Source organism: Nomascus leucogenys, chromosome 21 (genome assembly GCF_006542625.1).
Source record: "Nomascus leucogenys isolate Asia chromosome 21, Asia_NLE_v1, whole genome shotgun sequence".
NCBI classification, from domain to species: domain Eukaryota; kingdom Metazoa; phylum Chordata; class Mammalia; order Primates; family Hylobatidae; genus Nomascus; species Nomascus leucogenys.
This window is the reverse complement of record NC_044401.1, coordinates 78,081,345-78,109,050: the sequence shown is the minus strand read 5'-3', so window position 1 is coordinate 78,109,050 and position 27,706 is coordinate 78,081,345. Positions and strand designations below refer to the sequence as shown.

The window sequence follows — 27,706 nt, the reverse complement described above, 5'->3', positions numbered from 1 at the left end:
TTACACATATATAAAAAAGAATTTAGCCCTCAAGATTCTCGAGCAGTGAATGCCTACAAAGCAGATACCTACATGCCTAGATTGGAGTCATCATAACCGGGTTGAAGCCATCCTTTGTTTAAAAGTGAATAGTGTAATCCCCTTTCTGAAAGAATATTTCCAAGGAGAAGCCCTGTTAAGGCTAATGAAGATACAGTGTTGGTAAGTCAGGGACACTCCCAAAGGAAGCAATAATGTCTCCTTGCTTAGTGCCTAAGCATAGACCCCTGCCTCTTTCGCCTCCCCAAATCCTGGACATCTGTAGATTAAGCCCAGTCCTGCCTCCTGGGGCACCTTCTTTGAGGCTTCCATCTCACTGGGATATTACTTTAGTCTTAGAAAGATTTCCTTTAGTGATACTGTGGCACAACTGAGCTCTCCACTACTTGCTATCATGTTTTCTGATCATTTCATCGCTGGTAAAGACCCCTGTTGGTGTGGAATGTATTGCTACTTTTCTCTCTGCTGCAAAGCCTACCTTAGTATCAGGAAATGGTGTGGGGTGTGTCTTGTTTTTTATTTATTTATTTTTTTAGATAGAGTCTAGCTCTGTTGCCAGGCTGGAGTACAGTGGCACGATCTTGGCTCACTGCAACCTCCACCTCCCAGGTTCAAGCCATTCTCCTGCTTCAGCCTCTGGAGTAGCTGGGATTACAGGCATGCGCTGCCATGCTCAGCTAATTTTTGTATTTTTGGTAGAGATGAGGTTTCACCGTGTTGGCCAGGATGGTCTCAATCTCCTGACCTCATGATCCACCCACCTTGGCCTCCCAAAGTGCTAGAATTGCAGGCGTGAGCCACCACACCCGGCCGTGTGTTGGTTTTTTATACCACTACCACTACTGATGATGGCAACAATAAGAAGAGATATTCATGCAGTCATTTCTACGTGCCATACACTGTGGTTTGTGCTTTAGAGGCATTGCCTCATTTAGTCCTCCTAATTCAAAAAGCTACCTACTGTTTTTATCCACGTTTTTTTACAGAAAAGAAAATTGAGTCTTGGTGAGGGTAAAGTAGCTTACCCGATGTCACACAGCTAGTAAGTGGCAGACCCAGGAATTAAACTTAGAACTGTCTGACTGCAAAGCCTATGCTCCTAATATCTGCTTGATATAAAGAAACAAGTCCCTTGAAAAGTTGACAGGGCGGTCGGGTGCGGTGGCTCACTCCTGTAATCCCAGCACTTTGGGAGGCCGAGGGGGGCAGATCACGAGGTCAGGAGATCGAGACCATACTGGCTAACACGATGAAACCCTGTCTCTACCAAAAATGCAAAAAAAAAAAAAAAAAAAAAAAAATTAGCCAGGCATGGTGGCGGGCGCCTGTAGTCCCAGTACTAGGGAGGCTGAGGCAGCAGAATGGCGTGAACCTGGGAGGCGGAGCTTGCGGTGAGCAGAGATCGCGCCACTACACTCCAGCCTGGGCGACAGAGCGAGACTCCGTATCAAAAAAAAAAAAAAAAAAAAAAAAAAACAAAAGAAAAGTTGACAGGGCACCTTTCAGTAGAAGGAGGCTGTAGTGACTTGTCAAACTGACAAGATCTGAGTTTTTGTTGAAGCATTAAAGCTCCATGGGAATTATACACGGATGAGTGTTAAGTTCAAGTTGACAAAATTAGGTGTTAATAATTGCTTTTTATTTTTTAGCTCCTAAAAAGATGTTTTTGGATGAAGCTTGTCAAAAGGATTTCTGAGACAAGTTTCTGAGATATCTACCAGGTAGAATATCCTTTAGAGACAGTCACTGGAGACCCACAGATCATGCTCATGATTTAAACTCAAATAATCCACTCACTAAAGACAAATGATTTGTGTTGGTAGAAGTATCATCTAGAGCATGTTTTTTCCACCTCTCTACACTATTGCTATTTTGAGCTGGATCATCCTTTACTGTAGGGGCTGTCCTGTGCACTACAGGAGGTTCAGCACTGGCCTCTGCTTGCTAGATGCCAGTAACATGCCCCCAACCCCCGAGTTGTAGCAACCAGGAATGTCTCCAGACATGGTTAAAAGTCCTCTGTGGGACAAAAATCACCCCCCCGGTAGAAGCACTAGGCTCAGAGTTCCCCAAACTAATGAAGCACCTAATAACTGAGTCTTTTCTCTTTAACAGGATGATTTCCTAGGCCAAAGAATGAATTTTCTGAACAAAAGGGAGTGATATTTCTCTTCCTTAAAAGATGATTTTAAAGAAATTTCACTAGAAAGCAACTCATGCATTTAACTTTGCTTACTTTACATATTATTTGTTCTTTTCTAAAAAAAAAATCTTTTTTTTCTACACAAATAATGAGAGGGGCTTTATACCTTGGTTGGCATACAGATCTGGTAATTAATAATACTCCCATCCTGGGCAAGACCTGGAGCTTTGTTGGTATAACTGGCTTCAGTCCAGGGATGGCCAGAATGGAAAATTCTGCCAAAGGCAGTCAAGGCAGCCCAATATGGCAAGTGACACTATCATTGTAAGCCTTTTGATACAGGAATATTCACACTGGAGGCAAATCACTAGACTCTATTAACTGGATTTTTAGTCAACTCAGCAGGAGTTTAACGGAAGAACAGGAGGCTGTTAACTGTTCTCTTCTGAATTGGGAATTTAGAATGAATGAAGTATTTAAGTTGAGCCTTCTTTTCAGGTTTTTGGACACACAAAAATAACTTGCAGCCACCTGGTGGAAGCAAGACTTTTTTTTTTTTTTTTTTTAAATCGAGGTCCGGGTGGAATTATAAAAAGGAAAGGAAAGAGAGGTAATCAAGGGAGGCCAAAGTAGGAAGCTGTATTGCTGATCTAACATGCTGTTCCAGTTCTTTCCTTTGGCTCCAAGTGGGACTATTCTTGATACAGTCAGGGGAGAAGAGGGTCCTGGATGTCTCACAAGCTTTTCCCATCATTGCATGGAGTCCTCCCAACACAATCTCCTTCAGAGACTGGCACAGGCTCCCAGGCTAACTCCCAGATGGACACATGGACTTCTTGAGAAATCATTTTAACAATTCCTAAGCTTGACTTTGTTGTTGCTACATCATACTCATCACGTTTTTGTGTGATGATGGCAGCGGCAGAAGGCTGTATTACATCCAGAGGGGAAGGGCTACCTGTACACATTCGTGGTAACCTCGTTTCTAGCTCGTGCAGATCAGTGGTTCTCAAATGGGGATGATTTTGCCCCCCCACCCCAGGGGAAATTCGGCAATATCTGGAGACATTTTCTTCATTTTGAAAAGGACAGTGGCTGCTACTGGTATCTAGAGCAGAAACCAGGGAAGCTGCCCAACATCCTTTAATACACAAGCACTCCACAGCAAAGAATTATCTGACTCAAAATGTCAATGGTGCCAAGGATGAGAAACGTTGCCTCAGAAGTGTTTTTGAAACTGAGGATTGTAACCTTATTTGTGTGTAGTAGAATCATTTTATCTGTTACACTGAAATTTTTGAAAGAAAAAATAGGAAATATCAGACTGCATCACATATTGTTTCATAAACTTTTGTTTTGTGTGTGTGTACATGCACTCTGGGTTGCGATGTAAAATGTGTTTCTTATTGTGAGTTGGGGCAAATAAGTTTGAAGTAATTGATCTTGCCCACTATTTGTCAAACTTTTATGTGCACTTGAATCAAAGAGACTCTTGTTAAAATGCAGATTCTGATTCATTTGGTTTGGGGTTAGGGCTGAGACTATATATCTCTTACAAACTTCCAGATGATGCTGATGCTGAGGGCCTGTGGATTACATTTTGAATAACAAGAACCTATGCAAAATTTAAATTCCTTCATTAAAATAATTAGAGCAGTAACTATGTATCTAGGTATTGATTGTGAAATCTTTTGATAGCCTATCTGGAGCCCAGCAGGGAGAGAAATAGTTACTTGTTTAATAAATGAGAAGTATTTGAGGATTTAGCACAGCTCGTCTCCTGCAATGCAATGTGATAATATTTGTTCCACAAAATGTGCTTTGGCTACTGTGTGTTTGTGTGTGTGTGTGCGTGTGTGTGTGTGTGCACATGCATACCTGCACATGTGTACTGTGTTTGAGTCTGTTGCTTACTGCTTCCATGCCATAAGTCTGCCATAAGAAAAAAAAAAACCCTGTTCTAAGACACAGAAGTATCGTGTGGGTCATGTTAACAAGAATACTGTGACCTTAACGTAACAGAGCAATCAGCTTGGCTTCTTAGAATGATTAATGGAACATTCTCCTCTGGAAAGGAAAACAAATTAACTGTCTTCACCAAATGTCTTCTGGAACACAGAAAGCTGTTCTGATAAAGACACTTAGCAAAACTCTTCATTGCCTACAAGCTCCAGAGAAAATTCAAGACTGGCTTTATGTAAGGTTTGCCTGAAAGTAAGAGAGATCTATTTCTATGAATGGCTGTGGAAGGAAATAGCTAGATTAGAAAACTGCTTGAAGATATGCTACAGAAATGTAAATCTGTGAGAATACCAACAAAAAACCCCTGAGTTTCCTTTGGATAGAAATAACCCATTTAACATGATTAATCCAAATCTGTTAATGCCCCTTATCTTTTTTGTATGCAGGATTGCTGAAAGCTCAAATTACCCAGGCATGGAGTGAAGCATTCCCAAGTCCATGTGGAATGGAAATGTGTTTCTATACCTAAGACTCCAAAAGCAAAGGAATTAATTGTTATCATTTACTTGTTATTGTGAAGCCCATGGGGAAGAGGGGATTGACATTTGAATACTATTCACTGCAATAGGGCATCAGAAAAGCACCAAAACACTCTGTTCATCTCCTCTCATCCTAATAGAAGAGGAATTATCAAATCTGTTAAAAGCAGATTTGGATGGTGGGAGTTAGAGAAAGCATGAAGACACTGGGAATTTGAGTGGCACTGGAGGGCATAAGTCATGAAAACGAACTTGGATTGTTTTTTAATTTTAGCTTGGAAGTATCCTGAGGTTCACTTCCAAGAATCCAAACAGAGCTTAGATTGGGACTGAATACATGGTTTTCCTCTGCCAAGGAAACTTAACTCCCTAATAAGGTATATATCTTACGCACATACATACACACACACCCTATTTTAAAATATATATCATATGTATATATAGATAGATACCCGTTATGTAACAATATTTAGTAGGTAATGTTATCAATCAAGGTGAGTGATAGGTTTCTCATTTCCCCCCAGCTTGTCTCCAGTTTCTGTATTCTTTTTGGGAAATGACACTCTACGGCTGTAATACATGGCCTAGGGTATGACTTAACTGCCAGAGTTTACTTTGGGGCTCAAAAATAGGTGAAAGAATCAACTGTCTCTTCTTCCTGTAACTGCCTTTCCCAGCTCATTTGGATTAGCTTTCTGGTTTCAATACATGTAATCTCACAGATTCTAAGGGATGTCCTAGGAGCCTGGCAGACATGCTCTTTAGCTTCATAATTGAGGATAGAGATGAGGTCACAGTTCAATTAAAATTTGATCTAAAGAGTATGGAAAAGCTCAGCTTCAGACTGATTTGGAGGGCTTAATTTCAGATTGATAACCTCGGGGAAAATCCCAGTAGAATTAAAAAAGGACCCTTCCCAATAGTATTGGCATGTGTGTGTCAAAGTCACCAGTCTAAGACTTCAAAGCAGTTACAGCGACGCAAGAAATGCTGGACTGTGACCCTCTGATTTACCCACCCAGCTCAGATAGCTGTGCCTTATTCCAGTAGATAAAATCTCTGTACGTCTTCACATGGCCACCTTGTACTCTGGCCTCTGTGAGTTTCTTACAGTTTAGCCCCTCCTCAATCTCTTTTTTTTAAACTAGCTTCAGAAGTTTTCCTTACATACAGAGAACAGCTTAAAAAAAAACCCTGGTTGAATTCTGCTAAGTTACTAATTATGTTTAAAAGAACTACTTGGTTGAATTCAGCTTGATTTTTTTTTTTTCTCAGCAAATCAGTTCTATGTTTAGATAGTAATAAACTCCTCCAGTCTGCAGAACAATTGGCACGGCAGTCCCTATAACAAGTCAAGATCATGAAAAAAGGGCCAGTGCTGGTTCAAAATAAATTTAAGGGGCATCACAACCTTGCCCTGCATCAAATCCTGGTTTGCACAAACCAGCTGTAAAGAATATTTTGGGGACAAGTGGGGAATTTTGAATACAGTATATTAGAGGAACATTTACTGGCATGGGAAATAGTGATCATTAACTCTAAAAAGCAATTTTTTTGCTTACTCATTTTAGAAAAAAAGTACATAATATATATATATAATGATATAGAAAAAGATTAAAAAAAAACCCACCGATAATAATGTGCGGGTGCTGAGAACACAACATTTTAATCTTCTTATTTTTTGGTTAGCTATATTTTCTAAATGTCTACAATATACATATACCGCATCTTAATAGTAAAAGGTATTAATTACTCCCTCCCTCTCTCTGCCCCCACCCCCCAAAACCCTGAAGTTCCGAAGGTTAATTCTGATTTATTTGGCAATGCAGTGTAGTTTTGTTGAGGGGGTAGAGCTAGGTTATTTCAAAATCACTTGAAGGAACAAGTAGTTCTATGAGATGATAAGGATGATGATGATAAAACACTCCTTGAATTTTTAACTATGTCTGTCTACATTCATTATATCATTTAGTCCTCACGAAAACTGTAAGAAGCCAGTTTCTTTACAGATGGGGAAATTGAGGCTCAGGGAAGTGAAATAATTGACCCCAGGTTAGAAAGCTCGAAAGTGGCAAAACCAAGTTTCCTCCTTCTGTCTCTCTTACTTCAAAGCCCCACTCCTGACCATCATTATTTTGCCTGTTTCAGAAAGATGTTTTACAAAAAGTAAAAAAGGTACCAGGCTGCTCTACATCAAGCAATTCTAAGCAAGCTCGGGGTTAATGTCTTAAAGTGATGGGGAGACTCATAGCACCTTAACATGAATATGAAACTATGTTTAACAAGGAAAAAAAGAGGGCTGGGGAAAGCATTTCCATTCTGATGATGATGATGATAGTGATGATCATGGTGGTGGCTAACACTTACCAATGCTTCCTCAGAGCTCGATGCTGCAGATTCATATGGCATTTCACCCTCATAATAACTCCACGATTATCATCCCTGTTGTATAGATGAATCAGCTGAGGCTCTTAGAGATTAAATGCCTTGTTCAAGGTCACCCAGCTAGTAAGGATCAGGTCTGAAGGTTCCAGAGGCAGGGCCCATGATCACTGCACAGTAAGTCCCATTCAGGGCACTCACGTCTGCTTATTGCTTAGAGAGGAGATAACTCACTGTCTCAGTGTCTAGAATGCCATATGCCTTGATTTTCTTTAATCAGCCCCTTAGAAGTGCAACTTATTGTATTAGTGAATCCTATGCACCTCCCCTCACTTCATATTTTTGGAAGTGGTTTCCCTTACCTGGACAGTTGGTGAGATACCTTACAGATACAGTGTCAGGATGATTCCTACTTTGATTGATATATGCTCACATGTATGGTGCTTTAGTAATTTAATAAGGTTGTTAAAATAAGGTTATCCGTGGTTTCATATATAAATATAGCCAATATATTTTAATAGGCAAAGGTTTCATGTTTCAAATTACCCTTTTCAAGGGAAATAGTCACACTCAATTATTGTTCTGCCACATAAACTGGACAAATACACGATCTGAAAATGGAACAGCAAATTAAAATCCATGCGAGGCAAAGCATACCGAGCAGCAGCCCCTTCCGAAGCTGACCACACTGTCTGATTAAGTTCTTATGAGGCAGTTTGGTAAGAGGCCCTTTCCTGATCTGATAACTGCCACGGAGAAGCCAAATGCAGAGTCAATCTGCAAATACTTAATCCTCCAGAAGGCAGATTAAGTGTATAATTGACCTATATAATCCATGTATCATCTCCAGTCAAATGTTCCCTGGGCCTGGTTCACAACGACACGGAGCCTGAAGAAAGCCAGTGCGGATGCGGCATTACCACCAATGTGGATTCCATCCAAACTCGAGATGGCTTTTTAATCACTCATCTCCGAGCCTGTGAGGTTTAAGCAGATGAATTCACCCTAAGCACATCTCTTTTAATCCCGATTTTCTTCTCAGTCTGTGTCTTCAAGAAGTACAAGGAGGAAAGAAAATTAATTTTTGTTTAGACCTTGAAATCTTAGGTGCTTCTCTTGATGATCTGATCTCTAATTTCAAAAAGCATGTTTTTGTTTTGGGGAAGATGTTGAATTAATCACTAGAGAAGGAGGGAAAAGCCATCTGCATGATTTATGGACACTCCAACTTTAAATCACTGTCTTCAAGTTATTTCTTGAGCTTGTGCTTTCCTCTGTAGCTGCTGCTTTAGGAATATGGAGATTATTTCATATCCATGTTTTATATTTTCTTTGAATGTCAGCAATAATTTTCAAGAAGGCTAAGCTTCCACTTGAGTCTCACAGCAGTCTGATCTTCTTTTAAAAATTCAGCATCTTCAATCTATTTGAATTCATTGTTTTTGTGTACATTGGAATATTCTCTTGCTTTAAATCTCAGAATGTTTTGTTTCAAAATGTTATAAACTGTTATTTTGCAGCAACTGAAAACAATATACAATTACCCTTCGTTTTTTACGAAAAAATATAAAAATGCAGATAAAAAATGTCCAGCTGCACATCTGAAATATTATGGGAAACAGTTGGCCGATTCTTTTCTGATCAGCACTTTGTCTTGGATTGGTTACTTTTTTTCTTAGGTGCGTTATCAAAAAAGTCATTAGTATTTTATAGAAAGACTAGGTAAATCAATTATATTAATAAACAAAGAAATCTTAATGGCAAAAGCAACCCAGTTAGGCAACATTATGTCCAAATGTATTTCTCCAATAAACCTAGAGAATGCTTGGTTAAAAAAAAAAATCGGTGAAGATGAATTTGGAAAGCCTGTTCTTAAGTTACGTAATAAAATAGATAAAAATGCAGAACATCAAATATAGAGTCCCAAATGCTATGCCGATAATCTCCCACAAGCACCCACTTCCAGCCAAAAGTACAATGACGTGGCAGAGAGAAAACTAGCTCAGAGAGCACTGGGTAGGGGCCTAGTTAAAGCAGAAAATGCACCGTTAAATGACCAGCTATTAATCCAAATATTCTCAAATACAAACACACACTAAAACCATCCAGCCTTTTCTACAAGGGCACACTCAGAAGGGCAAAAACAGGAACAATACTAAATAGCAACAACTTAAAGGACTTATCAGGTAAATAAAACTGAGACTTGAAACACAGTTAAAAACACAACAGGAACTCTTAGAACATGCCTCTGAATGACAGATGCCAGCAGGAACTAAAAACCAGAGAATGACACAACAGTCAGAATCAACAACCCCCAAACAGCAAACAATCTCGGAGATATATATTTTTTTTCTTCATTCAAAATGTTAATTTGCTATTATTCATTTTTGCCATTTATCAAAATGCAACGATTTGGAAGAAAAATCTCACAGATCAACAAGTCTTTCTCAATAGGTTTCTGCCAATTGTTTAGAAACTTGCCCCAGGACCGCTATCATTAAGGAATGGGATTTAAAGAATAAGTTCATTTGCAGCAAGAAATTTAGAGTGGCAGCTTTCACAGACCCTTCTGCCTTGATATTCCTATTCCCTTGTTTAGCTTGGTGGACACAAGAGTTTTGCAGAGCATATACACAAAGAAATAAACACCATGCTTGAGGAAACAGAAGCCGAAAATAATCAAACATGTTGGTAATCTGATGTTTTGCTGCTAGATTATAGAAAAACAGTAAGTACTGAATTAAATTACTAAGGCTGCATGGTAATGAAGCTTTTTGAGAAGCTCTGGGTTTTTAAAATGACAAATGTTTTAAATCCATGACAGATTCAATAACTTTTTTTGCACTACATCAGTTAGGTTGCCTAGCGCCAATATTCTGTAAATTAGGAGATCAGGTTATTTAGAAAGTAAGAAAGTAAATGGCAAAGAAACTTGTTATATCTAAATAAGCTCCTGAAAAAAATTTTGTTTTCCATGGGGCCGGGAGTGATGTGCAGTGAGTGATTGTAATAGTTAAGCCTTTACAATCAGATATACTCAGGAGGGTATAACTAAGACTCCGTTGGGAAAACCAAACTGGGACAACATCAGACTAAACTGTGGGGGTTTCCACAGTGTTACTGATGCTATTTTATGCTGGTCAGTGGAATTCAACAAGGGACTGGAGGTACTTGTGAATTTTTGAATGTCCCTAACTATAACTTGCTTTTGGAAAAAAAATATTCTCAGTAATATTTCTTTTTACTATTAATTTACATTAAAGGCTGGAGGGCTTGAATTTTGCCTGTGGTCTTCAACAGTCAGGCAAGTCCAGTTTTACCATCCATACTAGCCAAGGCTGCACTTTTCCTTTTTACATAAAGATTCGGTTGCACTTTCCTTTAAGAAGAGCCACAAAAGAGATAATGTGCCTTGCTGCGTTCAGCAAGGCTACCTTGCTTGTACTTCTAATTTTAAAAAAAGAGAGGCAAGGGTAGATTATTTGTCAATTAAGTAACAAGCTAAACTGCAGATTAAACATCAAATTCAGTACTAGATTTAAGTTTTAGAGAACACAAGGTCATTGGTTATTCACACACACTCACACAGTAACACACACACACACACACACGGGCCACATAAAACTGAGAATCGGAAGATACTGATCAAAGGAAAAAAAGGCAACCTAGGCATTGAAAAGAACAACCCACAGGCTTCTTGAATATTTGTGGTTTGGAATTTAATTCAATGGAGATGGGCAGAGTGTCCACACTCCTAACTGCAGACCCGAGGGTGCTGCCTGTCTCTGTTTTCAATGCCTATTGGATGGTGATTGTGCCCCGGACATTCTAGGCTCAGTACTTTCATATAAGGCATGCATGCAGAGAAGGGGGAGGACCCGCTGGTGAGCTTTATGCATGTATGAGGCATTCTCAGTGGATGTGGGTCATGCTAGAAGATGTACACAGGAAGATTATTTGATTCTAATTCATGCCACTTGATATAATGTGATAAAACATTTGACATGAGAGATAAGTTCCATTTTTATCTGAGAGAGGACGGGTGGGAATTAAAAAGTAAGAAGGGTTTTGTTGAGGAAAGGTGATGCAGGGGAAAGAGGGGTATCAAGCACAGAAAGGGGATGATTGGAAAAGAAAAGAAAAAAAAAGAAAGGAGCCTTTCAACACACGAGGAAAGCAAATGAGCTGGAAGACAAAGCATATAAAAGTCAGAAGCCGCAGAATCAGAAAGCAGTGCCAACAATGAGCTCACTTAGCTGTGGAACAAAAACACACACACATACACACACACACAAACTCAATGTAAATTGCTGAACACAATCACAGAAAAAAAAATAGAAACACGCATTCCACAGTAGACCAAAACATTAATGTTCGCATTGGCACTAAAAATATGGAAACCTGGACAGGAGGAGCTCACGTTTCACAAGACAGAAGTAGGCTGCACACTCAGAGCCACAGGGAGACAAGAACATCAGCTTCCATGCACTCTGGCCGGGTCTACACTGGCAAATTCGGTGGAAACCCGAGACAAAATATCTGGCTAAATTAGGTTGCCCCATCTGCTTTGGCCTAAAAGAGACAGGCAATTTGAGACCGAAGCAGATTCCTTTTTTTTTTTTTTTTGTCTTTTTGCCTCAGTGGCTTGCTTTGCTGTGCAGATGCAGTCCCAGTGGAAATAAGATTGCTCAAAAATGATTAACCCTTGGTAATCTGCATTTTCTGAAGTTTGATCTGGGTCCGCAGCCCAATGTACTCATTCTTTGTACACCTGCTTCTCACAAATTTTCAGCTGGCTGGGTGGGCAGAGGGCACCACGGTTTACAGCTGCAACTGACTGAGCAACTCTAATGTAAGTGTTTGCCAAAACCCAGGGTAAGGATTTCGAGTCTTCCAGGAATGAAATTATCTTTGAAGTGATAACGATGCGACATTTACTGCACATCTGCACGCCACAGCTGGTGTCAGGGAGGCGCCACCTCCAGGAGAGGGAGTTGGTCTCAGCCTCCCTGATGAGAATATCTCCCTAAAGTGAGGCCAGATTGCAAGGAGGAAAACCATGACCAAGAAAGGTCTTTGCCAGTTAGAGAAAGCTGCCTTGCAAGCTTCGTGCAGGAATGAGCCTGCTTGCCGAGAGGCTGTGTGCCGTCCTACGTATCACACAGATTGGGACTGAGACACTGCCACACCAGAGTGGGTTCAGAACAGACACAAGACAGATAAGAGCCTAAGGCAGAGGGAGAGGAAAAGATTTAGTCTGAATCAGAACCAATCCATTTTCTCAAAATGTGACTTATCCTCCTGTCTCTTATTTTGTCACATTTTGGAGGGTCTCCTCCTTGGTTTTCAAGGAGGAGAAGGCATTTACTTACATCAAATAACCTTTCTATGTACATCTCCTCATTGACCTTATCACGCAGGACATCCTGAGAATGGCGGACGAAAGTCACGTAGGCGTCGGCCACGTCCATCCCGGGTTTCTGTAAAGAAACAGGAAAACATGAAAATGAATTTTCAGACAGCCACTCTTCTTGTTTATCATTCACTTTTACCCTCTACTTGCCCTCACACACTCTGAGATGCTTCTGCTGGATCACCTTTGGAGGCGTGGGATTGCTGTCCACAACCTGGGCTGGTAGGAATTGATACTAGAACTGCTTCCTCTTTCAGAAATCAAGCCTGGCTAAGGAGGGCATTGAGATTGTAGGATTTTATAAATATTTTTTCTATGATAAATTTTTTCCTAGCAAATTTATCTAATGGATAAATCTTTACTGCATAACCCAGAGATATTCTCTGACTTTGCCTTGGATTGAAACCTGCATTGAAGAATACCCAAACATACTGTTTTCCACTGTCCTTAATATATTATCAGAAGGGTGATGGAACTTCCCATTCCTTTTTCCTCTTTTAAAAAATTGAGAAAGTACTAAGTAAAAAAAATTGTATTTCAATCTATACCCCTTCCTACCCAAGTCTCATTGTGTGTGTGTGTGTGTGTGTGTGTGTGTGTATAGTTTAACCTGAGTGGATATAGTATTTGCTAATTAATTAGTTCACTCAGAGGAGACACTAAACCATTTGTCTTTGCTTCCAGTGCAGCCTTAAAGTCCAAGGATTAAAAAGAAGAAGAAGAAAAGAAAAGAAAAGAAAAGGCAGGGGAAGGAGGAGAGGATTTGATTTTTAAATAAATCAGATTTTCTGGAAAGGTAAGCCGGTGGTTCATCCTGCAGTTAGGAAATGATTTATTGTAGAGAAGTAAAAAAACAGAAACTCAGAAAGCACACTGCTTGAGATGTCACAATCAAAGTTATCTCCAAAGAAACCTATTAAAACACTGTAATATAGGTCATTAGGAGAGTGGCCACAAACCCCTCAAATTTCCACAGTAGATATATATGTTTGCTAATAACTAAAAAGATTAGTTTTCATTACTGTGATTTACCTTAGATCATAAAGTATCATTTCTCTACTAGACGTGACTGTCAGGCACTGTAAATTGAAGTTAGTTAACACTTCTGTGTAATTTCCAGGGTGAAAATGAGGAAGGTTTAGAAACAGTAGGACTGTATTTTTTTTTTCCTGATACAAAGCAAACAATTATCAAGCAAAGGGCCAATGCTTGGCCCCTGGGATGCTAGTAACATTTCTTAACACCTGCTGAAACAATGACAAGGTATTAATTTGAAAAACAATGAGGACAACCCAAAGCCACAGTAGTCAAGTGTTACACTTTCAAACAATTTTCAGTGAATGGATTGAGCAGGTTCCATGATGGTCCTATAATTGTTGCGGTTTTATGATACAAAACAATAGAGGTTCTCCAATGAGATGTAAGTGATAGCTATCAGTTCTAAGCAGGCACCTCTCTCCTTCTCTCCTTTTGGCAACTGCACATCAAAGGGCATTCTCAGTAGGGATGGGGATCTCTACCTGGGGGACCTGAGAAACTTATTACTGTTTCCATTTCTCCCCTGCTGATGCTTGTGGCAATATGGCCTTTTCCTGGGCACATGCAACCATCTTAGAGCTAAGGTGCAAAGTCAAATGCGGCAGATCTATCAGTAACCCAAAATGTTAGAAGAAACAGTAATCTACAATGATGCATATTTGCACCATTCCTTCTCTTTTCACGAAGTTTCACCGTCTTCAAAGGGGCATGTCATTCAAGTTTTAAAAACTCTGATATTTTAAAAAATCAGTGTGGTTCATCTTACCCACGTAGTTAAGAAACTCCATGATTTTCTCCCTTTTGACTCTTCTTTTTCCAGTAGCACTTACCAATAGCTGATATTGTATTATATACTATTTGTTTGTCTGTTGCCTGTCTTATCCCACTAGAACATAAGCTCCATGAACACAGGAACTTTGGCCTATTTTCTATTGTATCCCTAGCACACAAAATGGTACCTAGCATATAGTAGGTGCCCAGTAAATATCTGCTGAATGGACAAATTCAAGAATGAATGAGCAAATCCTTTCTCCACCTCCTTTTTCAAGCTCTTCAGTGACACTGCATGGATTTTTACTAGATCTCCACAAATTCGAATTTGTGCATATCATTTAAACTTTTCTGTAAAAGAAGAGTTAAAAAAAACTTCTCTGGGCCTTAGTTATGCTATCTATAAAATAGGATTACTAACAGCTCCCCTACTTACCTCCAAGGACTCTTATGGTCATCAGCCAGAATAATGTATGTAAACATGTTTTGAAAGCCATATATTGTAATACAAACATGAATTACTATGATTTTCCCCCCATAATATTATACCATTCCACGGCCTTACCTACATTTAGAATCTACTCTAGAACCAAGAAGAAAAGGGGGCCTCAGAGGAGCCAACATCAAAATAAAAATGATAAAGCCTCAGCACAAAACATGTGTAGTTTTCTCATAATACAGTCCTCATGCTCCCACTCCCATCCAGTTCCAACAAGTTTGGTTTCCATCCCTTGATGGAGCAGAAATAGGGAAGAGGGGGATTGTTTGAAGAAACCGTGCAGATAAGAGAGAGCTATCATTTTTCCTTATGCCTGACCGTGAGGGAGGAGGCTGCCCAACTGTAACACCAGACATGTAGACTCACCAACCGCTGGGGTTTGGGACTATCGAGGGCAGGGGCAAGCTTCCCCTATATCTCGGGAGGCCCTGGGGGGGAGCGGGTCACTATGCAGCCACTGGGGAAAGACACGGTCACAATGGTGATCCTGGGTCATTGAGAAAAGATTATAGTCAGTACCTTGTTTAAAAAGGCAGGAAGGATGTGTAATGCATTTCAAGTAGATTTCCAATCAAAACAATTAAAAGAAAAACTGTTCACAAACAAGCTAACCATTAGTTATAGCTGGAAAATATACTTGACCAGACAGCTGATACTATTAAATTATGCTTTTATATCATAGTGCTACCTGCACACAGTGGGACAAACTTTTAGATGTTTTTTAATATCTCATAATGACATTGTGTATTTTAAATGTGGCTTGGATAGACTGACTGAATATGACACAGATTTTAGAAAACACTTAAACAAATATCTGTATAGTTAACTGCATCCATGTGTGGAAGACATAATTTGTGAATAAGCTACCCTGTGGCTCAAGAAAAGAAGAACATTTTAATCTGAACTTGCGCCTACCAGAAAACTTCCGAGCTTGAGAAAAATGAGCTCAAATTTCCAGCATCCTAAGTCAGCCCTCCTTATGAATGCAGATCTCCTACATATACCAATGGGTCAAAAACTACATCTAAGACAAAGACATATGCTTTGGGGATTATGCAGTGTTTCAGGTGACTGGTACTAGCACTTCCTTCCAGTAGTGCGGACAGTTAAGAGACAAATCTCAAAGGTGACTGACTGCTAGTGCCCACATGGAACTAAACCATTAAATGTTCTAACAAAAACCTCACAGGGAAACACAGGTGAACTCAGAGGCTTCAGAGGTAGAAATGAGTTGAGAAATGATTTTATCTGATGGTTCTTAAGCCTGGCTGCAAATCTGAAGGACCTGGGGAGCTTTAAAAATACTGACATCTGGGCCCTGAACCCCAAAGATGCTGTTTCAATTTTGTCTGGCAAGTGACCTGGGCATTAATGCTTCAAAAGCTCCTTAGTTTCTAATATGTAGCCAAGGTCAAGAATCACTGATTTAGTCCATTGGTTTCCCAACCTGTACTACTTATCAGAATTATGTGAAGAACTTAATGGAAAGCAATATCCAGGCTCCACCCCAGAGTGACTGAATCAGAATCTCTGGAGGTGAGGGCCTGGGACTCTCTATTAATAAAACAAAAACAATTATGTGCCCATTAAAAGTAATAATAAAAGCTGAACAAATTAATTAATAAAAACCAAAAACAAACCAAAAAAACTTTTTTTTGCCAAGTATTGCTGCTGTACATTCTGGTTTGGGGACTGCTGACTTAATAGGTAATAGTTAGTGGTATGCTGGTAAACTGACTCTTCTTTTTTTTTTTTTTTTTGAGATGGAGTTTCACTCTTCTTGCCCAGGCTGGAGTACAATGGAACAATCTCGGCTCACTGCAACCTCCGCCTCCCAGGTTCAAGCGATTATCCCGCCTCAGCCTCTCTGGAGGAGGTAGCTGGGATTACAGGCGCACACCACCACACTCGGCTAATATTTTGTATTTTTAGTAGAGGCGGTGTTTCACTATGTTGGCCAGGCTGGTCTCGAACTCCTGACCTCAGGTGATCCACCCACCTCGGCCTCCCAAAGTGCTGGTATCATAGGCGTGAGCTGCTTCACCTGGCATAAACTGACTCTTCAAAACCAACAACAAAACAAAACAAAACACCCTGATTTGTAGGGTTTGCCAATTTGCATGGTGTAAATACTCCCATCAAGGCTAATTTTGAGCTACCAATGTGCTCTCATTGAAGGCAGAGTTGGAGAGAGACGCACATAACTGACCTTGGGAACCAGTGCTAGCTACTCTACCATACCCTTGGAAGTGCAGGCTTTATGGTCCATCTGATAGCACCCGATTGTCACACTCTGCTTATTCACCAGGTGACCTTAGGCATGCTAATTAACCTCTTTGTGCCTCAGTTTCCTCAGCTATAAAACAGAATGATAATATTAACCCCCTTCTAGGATTGATTTCAGAAGCAACTGATTACTATTATCTACCGTATATAAACAATGTACATATAGAATATATGTGTATTATGTACTATTGTTTTCTATAAAATTGTTATTTATTTACTAAAAGGCCTATTACAATATTATTAGCTATTAAAGTATATGTTAATCAACTTAAAGTTTAGCTTTGTCCTAAGTCATTAATAGCTGGTAAAAAAATACTTTTTCTAATATGCACTAAAATAATTACCACTATCCAAATCAAGGTGTTTGTTTATGCACTAACTGAAATTATCTCGCAGTATGGCAGAATTTATAAGGGCATTGGCTTAAATCTCAGCTCTTCTACTAACCCGATGTGGGATCCTGAGCAAATTAACTTCTCTGTGCCTTAGTTTCCTCATATTTAAAGTGAGGTTATTGTGAAGATAAAATGTAAACTGTTCTAGTGAGTGCTTTATAAAGCTTGGTTGTAGTAGCAGTAATAGTAGTTATTATATTTTGTATCACCAGTGGTAAATGTACCACATTTTGGAACATGCTGCATCAACTTCTTCTGCCCTCCAGAGTGTGAAAACTCTACTAATTCAATTTGTTTCCTCATAGTCTAATGATATGGTTTTGCTGTGTCCCCACCCAAATCTCATCTTGAATCATAGTTCCCATAATCCCCAAGTGTCATGGGAGGGACCCAGTAGGAGGTAATTGAATCATGGGGGTGGTTACCTCCAGGCTGTTCTTGTGATAGTGAGTGAGTTCTCAGGAGATCTCATGGTTTTATGAGGGGCTTTTTCCCTTTCACTCATTCTTCTTACCTCTGCTGTCATGTGAAGAAGGACGTGTTTGCTTCGCCTTCCACCATGATTGTAAGTTTCCTGAGGCCTCCCCAGCCATGCCGAACTGTGAGTGAATTAAACCTCTTTCCTTTATAAATTATCCAGTCTCTGGTATGTCTTCATGGTAGCATGAAAATGGACTAATGCACCTAACAAGACTTCTAATTTAGCATAATTAATCCATAAACACTTAATGAGTACAGATCAGGGCACCCTGCATTTTGATATAGAGTCCATTTACTGCCCTCCCATCTTTATAATAAATCTGAACCTAGCTTGCAGGAATTATTAGCTCGAACCATATGAAATGGCTGATATTTGACTTCTTTGACCTCACCAATATGCCACTTTCATGTGGTTCAATCTAACATACCCTGATGTTAGTACCAGTGCCTGGATCAAGCTTCTCTAAGTGTTTGGGCCTTGTCTACAGGCCACCTGTTCAAACCTGGCTGAGATATCCCCTCTGCTCTGGATCCTACAAAGAATACACCAAGCTACCAAATCTTTGGATCGAAAGCCTAGAATTTCAATTTCTATCACTGTTGAAGACCAGTGGAGCCCAACGCTGATGTCTGCAAATTCATCCCCCATCCATCTATATGCAATAGAGTGTGGACATCACACTACCACCACCACATGTGTCCTTCTCCTGGACTGAAATTCCTAATAAGTGCCAGGTATGATGCTGGATGTTCTACGTATGTTGTGTCATTTAATTTGCACAGCAAACCCATGACTTAGGTATTGTGGTCATCTCCATTTTAAAGATGGAGAAACAGGGCCAGAAACTTTGAGTAGTTAGCTCCCCGTGAAGGGCAAGTTTATACTTTGGAGGCTTGAGAAAGTAAATTACTTAACTTCTCTCCTTGCTGCAGTTATGTGAGATTTTTCTATTCTCCATTATAAGAACTGTCTACCTGAAGGAGTCTGAGGTTTGTTGATGGGAAGTATTACATAAATTCAAAAGCATAATTATTGATTGTACATTCTTTCATTAAACAAACAAAATATATGCTAATGCTAAATTCACTCCAGTTTTCTATTTTGTCTTCCTTTGAGAAATAAGCCAATAAACCATTACACACTTAGCTTCCTGGGGAAATGAATTTAAATGTTAATATAAATCCTTTTAGAAAAAAACAAATTTTAACAAATAAGTATTTGAACAAGGAGGGTACTTAACCACGTTCAGAATGAGAAATGCTTAGTACAAGACCCTTGGTGGCTGTTGAGATAAGCTCTCTAAATTTAATATTTTATAATAGACTCACACCTCTTTTGTTAGAAATGGAGAAACAAAATCATTTTCTTTTTCGCTTTACTGGAATATATTAAAATCTCTCCAATTTTATTTTGCTAATAGGCAGGGCAAAGTCTGTCTATAAATGTATCCTGATTTATCACAGGTAATCCCACACTTTAGCATTCATGTGTTGTACTTAACCTCAATTTAAATGTAAATTTTGGGCAACTTCGAGTGCTTTATCTGTGAACTTTGAGAGCTCTCTTCATTAATGAGGCCTGCACTAAATTATAAGCAGTTTTGTGAGGTTTCCTTAAAACAATTGCAGAATTGATCCCAAAATGAACAAATTTAGAATTTGTTTTTTTTATTAGGTTGGTGCAAAAGAAATGGCATTTTTCACATTTTTAATTGCAAAACCACAATTACTTTTGCATCATCCTAACAAAAAATACTGTCACCCTTGTGCAAGTTTCTAGCTTCATGGCTCTCCTCCGAAGGTGTGCACACAGGAGGTTGGTGAACGTGATGAAAACAGAATGAAACACCAGAGAAACCAATGAAAATGAAAGTGAAAGTGAAAGTGAAGTGGGTTTACCCTCAAACAGGACCTTTCTTTCTGATGAAAGAAACCATACCCTCTTCTTATCTGAAAAAAAAAAATTCTACTACAAAATATTCTTGGCTTCTTTCTGATGATCCAACTCAGGAACACACAGTTTAGCTAGCAGCAATTAATATGAGTAGCACTATCAAAATTCTTATGAAAACAAAAAGTAAAAATGAAAAATAAACAAAAAAACCCCACGAGAAACAATTTTCAAATACTCACAGGTACATCCACATATTTGGAAGCTGCCTTCACCTAAAGAGGAAAGAAGAGAATGCAAGTGAGGCTGGTGTTTATGTTTAATTGTTCACTGCTCAATGCTGTATCCCCACCAGAATCAAAACAACATGCTGGCACATGGAGCTGACCAGGAAAAACAAAAAGGTACTAGAAAATAAAATCTGTTTGCTATTTTTTCAAGCCATAGCCACTGCTTTGCAGAAAGAGAGAATGCACACGCAAATTTACTGATTCAGATTCTGTTGCTGGAGCGGAAGCTTTACATTTTCCTCCCTCCCTTTGAAAAAAAGAAAAGTGACTAGCTAAACCCAAATGGATTAGTCGGGGGCTTACCAGTCTAGAGAAGCAACTAAGATTGCTGTTACTTCTTGTACCTTGGGTCTTTGTGTAATTTGGCTGCAGGTTGTCCTAACTAAATAACTAAATACCTCAGTTCTCAGCTTTCGTTAACTCAGATTTTTAAGAGGAGGATGGACATCCTCAACCCAGAGGGAGATGCTGTCTGTGGGTAGGGGGATGAGAACCTTTCAAAACTGTCCAAAGGCTGCTGTTATGTCTCCTGATTTTATGTGCTAAAAATTCCAGATGGGAAGTGCAGGAAGTGGTTATAAAATTTTTAGTTTTGTGGGGAGGGAGTATGATAGTGTACTAGAGTGTTATGTTTGAGAACGTGAAGTTTGGAGTCAGACCTCAGTTCGAATCCCAACTCTACCACTTATAAGCTGTGTGACCTTGGGCAAGTTGCTTCATCTCTCTGAGCCTCAGTTACCTCATCTGCAAAATGGAGTTATTATTAGTAATAGTGCCTATTTCTGCAGGTTGCTAAGGGTGAATTCACACTTAGACCCAGGATGTAAATACAGAACAAATGGCAGCTGAGACGATGAATTCATAAGCAAATGTGGGTGAGCTCTGAGTACTGTGAGAAGTCAATGAACAGCTGGGTTTGAGAAATAAAGCCGATGGGAGTATGTTTAATATTCTGTGTGTTTCATTTTGACTCAGGTCACACATGTTTCTCTAGGCACAATTAAGACTAAGGGGCTACATTTGGGGTCAGAGAGGGTTTCCTGTTTTTACTGGGAACTGCAAAGACTGCAATGCACAAAAAGCAGTTAGGACGTTTTTGCACATCTCAGCCAGGCTTCCTCCTGAATTTGGCTGAGATCAATATTAGGAATCACAGCTTCACCCAAATGTCTCCCAGAAAAGTACCCAGGGGAGTGATCTTCTCTATTGCTCTTTTCTCAATGCTAGTTTCCAAAATGTCAGCTCTCAAGAGAAAACAGCCAATGAACCAATAGGGTGGGGTGGAAAGAGCCCAGAATTTAGAGTCAGAAGTTCTTTCAGTGCCAGAACTCATTGACCCTGGGGAAGTCATGCCAAGTTCCTTAGCCTTGGTTTCCAGATTTCTAGACCAAGGTGACAATACAGTATACTTTGCAGGGCTGAAAGCTTGGTGAAATGAGAAAACACATGAGAAAGTGCTTTGTAAACTTTAAAGCAAGGAACACACATCAATTAGGTAATTATCGAGAGGGCAATGCATTCTATCTTCTTGAATCATTGCCAGCCCCCAAGATGATTCCTGAAGTCTCCTGTTATAGATTCTCTTAGAACCTTACACTTGTTCTTGCAGCATTGATTGCAATTCAGCCAAACTTTTTTTGGGCAATATCTACCTCCCATATAATGTCATGAGAGCAAAGGCTATCTTGGTCTTGCTCATGGCTGTCTCCTCATTGATTCACCTGGTACCAGCTTAGAAAGGGAACTCAGGGAAAATTTATAGAGGGAAGGAATGAGAGAAAGCTAATGACCAGTCCTGGCCTCAGGATGATTGAGAAGTAAGCAGAGGCAAGATTGGATCAAGGAGCCACTTCACTGATCAGTCTGAAAACCGGCATAGTTGTATAGAAAGCTGACTGCCTCCAGAGGCTGATGGGTAAAGGAGAATACTCAGTCCTTAAAGGGATTTGAGGCAGGCTCTCCAGATTTTGCACAATTATCATTTCTACTAAAAGGTTCTAAACCCCAAATCTTTCCTCTCCATTCCTATGCTAGAACTTAGTTCAGGAAACAAGGTAGCTTGCCTTTTTTTTTTTTCATGTCTCCCTCGTGTATACTATTATCTAACATTTCTGTGCTATTTTTCATTTGCAAAACACTTTCACAAACAGTTTCTTCTTTAAGCCACCCTGCGAAAAGGGGGCAATTCAATCAAATCTGTTTACAATCAAGAACCTCAAATCCATAGAATTTAAGGAATTTATTTGCTCATGATCACAGACAGGAGGCAGAGAAGCCAAGACTCCCACGTGGTCATCTGAGCCCAACTTTCTCCCTTGGAACTCTTGATCTCCTCAATACTGGTAGAAAAGTATGAGGAATTCGAGCATCAGTGGTCAGAGCAGGTGCTAGCAAAATAATTCTTCTCAGCTAGAAATTGCCTCCTGTACTCTGTGATGTTGATGCTTAGCAGTTGGTAGGGGTTTTGCTACAGCTGAAATGATCAACCTTAAAACACACCATTTACCATTTACCACTAACATGCAGTTACAATCTGGAGAATGACATCAGTCAAATTCTATTCCTTTACAGGCAGTTTGGGAAGATGAGGCAAGTTTCTGTCACAAATGAAAATCATCCACTCTCCTTCATGTATCAGCCCTTGGTTTGTTAGGATTGTTCTTTTATTTAATAAATGATGACTTGCACATTGATCCTCCTCCCATCCCATAATAACAGGAAAAAATAACCCAGGGTAAATTGTGGTCTATTATTATTTAGAGACATGTGTGTATCATTTTTGATTTGGGATATTGAACTTTTTTTTTTTTAGGGGGGGATGGAGTCTCACTCTGTCACCCAGGCTGGAGTGCAGTGGCGCGATCTCGGCCCACTGCAACCTCTGCCTCCCGAGTTAAAGCGATTCTACTGCCTCAGCCTCCCGAGTAGCTGGGATTGCAGGCACCCACCACCACACCCAGCTAATTTTTGTATTTTTAGTAGAGATGGGGTTTCACCATGTTGACCAGGCTGGTCTCAAACTCGTGACCTCAGGTGATCTGCCTGCCTCGGCCTCCCAAAGTGCTGGGATTACAGGCGTGAGTCACCATGGCCGGCTGCTGGATACTGAACTTTAAGAAGGACATTGATGATGAGGAAAAGGGAGAGTCTGGCAGTATATTCTATAAGGAAAGTGAAAGAAAAGGCATCTTGCCTAGAAAAAGCTGGGCTAATTGCAAAGAAAACCATAATATTCATGTAGTTAATTAAGGAGCTTCAGTACAGAAGGATTGAATTTGTTCACAATGGTTGCAGAGCATAGAATCAGAATGAATATGTAAAATTACAGGGCCCTAGAAAAAGGTCTCAACAGCTATCACACTCCAGCCAGGAACTGGCCATGTCTAGTGATAGAGACCTCCACCTCACTGGAGAAGCTCAAACAGAGGCTAGGTAGAAGACTCTGGATGTGTTTTTCTTTTCTTTTCTTTGGATTTGTTTCTTTACCTACATGAGAGGTTATCTCTAAGGCTACTTTTCATTCTCTGATTCAAGTCCCCTTAAGAGGTAGGAAGTTGTCACCAGTTACATTCTTTACAGTAGATAAATGTAGCAGAGTGGAGAAATTGGCAGAACCAGGATGAGAATCTTTTCCTGTATAATGTCAGCAGTGCTCCCTTTTTAAGGATCACCTTTTCTTAAGTTATCCACATCCATATCCATAGGAATATGTCTTTTTGCCAGCTATACTCTAGGTAGAAGGGAAGGACCAGATCCTTCCAACCCACTAGAGCCTTGGAATTATTGCCAGAAAATCCAAGCATGCACCAGGCACTGTATCTAGATCAAATAACCAATAGCCTTTACCAGCTACACAAGACTATTTTACATTATAATTAGATATTGTTTTGATGAATAAAACACAAATTTCTTTACAAGCACTATATAATATAGTAGCTCTTTGTCTTTGTGTATTTTTTTCCATCAGTGGTTGTTAAAAGAGTGTGTGTGTGTGATTTTCTTTTCTTTTTTAACTTTAAATCTAGCAAAGTGGCTTAGAGAATGGGTTCAGGATTAGCTAGGTTAAAACTCTGGCTTTGCCATTTTTTAGCTTGGTGACTAGCCATTACTTAATTTCTCTGAGCTTCCTCTGTAAATGGGACAATAATAAGGCTACTCAAAGGATTCAACTAAATGTAGCTATGCTTATTATCATTACTGGTAATATTGGCTTACTGGTGTAGACAGAGCACATGCTCCTCAGCCTGGTGGTGATAGTTTCACTCCCCACCTCTGGCCCATGGGCAATTTCTTGCTATAAAAAAGATTCTGGAATCTCCCCAGGTTACCAACAGGTATCTGAGCTGATTCTCAGTCTGGCATACTTTCTGCCAATTCTGTGACACCCTATGCACTGAGAACTTAACCTCTAAATGTTGAGGCTGACAGCAAAGACCTGTTCTCTTCCCTAAGTATGACTGAGTGTGGGCGTAAGTGAGAGGGCAGTTCCCCAGGCCAGTGCCCTGGGTTATAATCAACAACACAACCTATTACTCTCCAGGACCAAGCCATAGCCATGTACCCTAGGGCACAGGAGACAAAGGGGAGGGGGTAGGGCTTGCCCCAGATACCTGGTCTGGCATCCCTCCTGAGCAGGGTCTCAACTGCCCTCAAAGGGGAGACAAGAACTGTGACTTCAGCAGAACTTCATCTTCTGGGACTCCTTGCTTTCTGACCATTCCCTCTGGTAGGACAACCCATATCCTTTCTCTAGCAGCATTCATGAACCCTCTTGTCCCTGACTCTCGAGATAGAGCCAGTTCTGGAAAAAGCTTAGAAAAAGAGACACAAATCCAGAGAGGCTGACGGAGGCTAAGGATAAAATTGGGAAGAGGCGCTGTCAGTGAGCAATTGTTCATGTTTTCACATGCCTGAAACAAAGAACATTTACTATGTACACGCACCACATTAGGAGCTGTAGGATGAACGTGCTTGCTCCATGATTTCTGCTTCAACAAGCTTTTGAGGGGGATCCTATTAACATACCCATTTTACAGTTGAAGAAACTGAAGCTAAAAGAGATAAGCAACTTGGCTTGAAGGCACACAACTAATAAGTTATAGCTTTGGACCTCCCATTCCCTAAGCTGCCTATCGTCCTATTATTTAGTTTCTTTTTCAAAAAAAACTATCAAACCACTTTTATTAACTGGTTATATTTAAGGCTTAATTTTGTCTTGTGTGTGTAGACGTAACCTTAAATGGCTTCTCAAAAAAAAAAATGTATGAGGGACTTGAATACATTTGAGTCAGTGCAGAAGGTCCAAAATAGTTTCTCTGGCTTGAATGTCCCAGCTAATTACCTCGACCCTCCACCTCACTTAGCCAGTGTAGACAGGCTTAATGGTTTCTCTATTGAGCTCTTCCATTATTTTTCAGGTGCCCAAGGTAATCTTTTCATTGAACACTCACCATTCTGGGATTTTTCACAATGCTGATGACTAAGGGATTTTCTTCTGCCTGGCCCTAAAAAGGGGACCTGAGTTAATCATTGTGCAGCTTTGATAGGGAGCGCGGCAGGGGCTTAAACCACTTCTCTTGCTTCATTAGGGGAAAAAGCAACCCAGGTGCAGACCACGAGGACCTCAGGGTTTGATACTATTAAATCAATGCACAGACAAAAAAAAAAGTGGATTAGGCCCTTTTTGCAAACAGAAATCTGGTGGGTAAGACTCAAAGATGGAAGAAGAAAGAAGTCTGAACAGATACCACCGCATTAGTGACTGCCCGAGCGCCCCATGCTCTCTCAAAAAAAAAAAAAAAAAAAAAAAAAAGGAAAAAAACAATCAAGGAAATGATTTATTCTCTGCATGAGCTGACTCCACCCCCGCCTGTTTGACTTCACAAGAGCTCTGAGTTAATTTTTTTTTTCCTTTGCCTAGATACTGCAGACCACACCACCATGTCAAAGGGTTAGCAAAATTTACTTCAATGTTTGGCCTTTGAAATTTCTGCTGCAAGGTTAATGATGCTGTTTTGCTCCCTTTTCCACTTCCCTAACCCAAGCAATTTAGAAATGTAGATTTCTGTGTGTGTGTGTGTCAAGGCAATTGCCATCCCTAAAATCATTTCATCTCCTGTTGGTTTGATTTTTCATCTCTCACCAGCCTCATATCTAGAATGTAGGTGCTCTCTCTCCTTAGTGTCTACACTGCCTGGGATATAGTAGTGGCTCAATAAAAATATGTTGAATGAATGAACTTTAGAAAATGGCACTCTTTACTCAGTACCCAGGGTAGAGGTTAGATGTTTCTAGCACTTTCTTAGAGTAGGTGTTTGAGCTGTAGCACTCTTATAGGACAATTAAGAAAGTACCACTAGGCACGATCAGTTCAAAAGGAACTGGTATTTGGTGCCTGTATAAGAAGAGCTTAAAGGGTCTTTTGTTTTGGTATCCCCTGATTAGTGCAGTATACAAGGTAAGGGCTTGGGATCAGGAGACAGATGCTTGATCTGGCATCTGGTTTCATCACCCACTAACGGTGGCCGAGGTAACTAACCTTTCTTAGCATCAGCTTACCTTTTGGAAAATAGAGATAATGATAATAACAACAGTAGTTCCTCCTTATAGGGTGGTTGTGTGGATTATTAATTTTTAAAAAGATGAGTTTCTTCAGTGCTTACCACAGGTGGGATACTATTCTAAGCATTTTCCCTGTATTAATTCATTTACTTCATGTAAAGGGCTAAAGGAAGTAATACATGTAAAAAACTTTGCATAGACCCTGGCACATAGTATGTGTTTAATTAGTGTTGGGTATTATTTTTATACTCCTTTTCCCTCCACCTCCCAAGGGGCTGATTTGATTGGTCAGGTTTCAGTGCACTGGCTGGGCTATTTCCCTTTAGTGGTTGGGGTCATTAAACCTTACATATCTGAAACTTGGGTGTGCTGCTTCTGTTTCAAGGTTAGAACGCTTCAGGTAAGAGCATGTGACTTATCCTGCAGTAAGAGGCCTGACCATTCTACTTCTGCTCCTCTTTACTGGCCACGTTCCAGGTGTGCTGTCGACCTCTCTGATTCTATTTCTCGCTGGCTTATCAGGCCTAACCTCGTAAAAAGAGATCCCTGGAGACCACTACAGCTCTGTGGAGTTCTCTGCATTGGAATGTAGACCTGAAGTCCAGTTCACATTGTTGACAGATTGTTTCCAAAGAGGCTTGCCATCAATTCTTTTGCTTCCTGTAGGTCCATGCTCTTCCCTGATTGAGAAATGGAGTCTACTCCTCCATCTGGGCTGGTCTGCAACTGCTTTGAACAAGAGAAAATAATGGAGGTGGTGTCATGCCTATTCTGAGCCTAGTCTTGAAGAGGTCTGGCAGCTTCTGCTTCCTCAATCTTGAAAGCCAGCTGCCATGTAAGTGTATCTACCCTGAGACTACCGTGCTGCAAGAAACCCAAGCCACATGGAGAAGCCCAGGAGGATGAGATCCCATTTGGAGAGAAAAAAGCCACATGGAGAGACACCAAGTTATCACACATTCAGCCCCAGCCCAGCCTATTCATAGGAAAGTGGTTAAGAGCGTAGACTCAAGCTGG

General features: G+C 40.1%; 1 protein-coding gene across 19 annotated transcripts in view; it reads right to left on the bottom strand.

Moving 5' to 3' along the window:
* The window catches only part of CADPS (calcium dependent secretion activator), a 478,648-nt gene that overhangs the window by 28,422 nt on the left and 422,520 nt on the right, over positions 1-27,706 (bottom strand). For all 19 annotated transcript variants that reach the window (XM_030801932.1, XM_030801936.1, XM_030801937.1 and 16 more), the window contains 2 exons: positions 20,081-20,113; positions 12,438-12,545 (listed from right to left, as the gene is read on the bottom strand). In XM_030801932.1, coding sequence (XP_030657792.1) covers positions 12,438-12,545; positions 20,081-20,113 — 141 coding nt within the window. The remainder of the gene's footprint in view (positions 1-12,437; positions 12,546-20,080; positions 20,114-27,706) is intronic.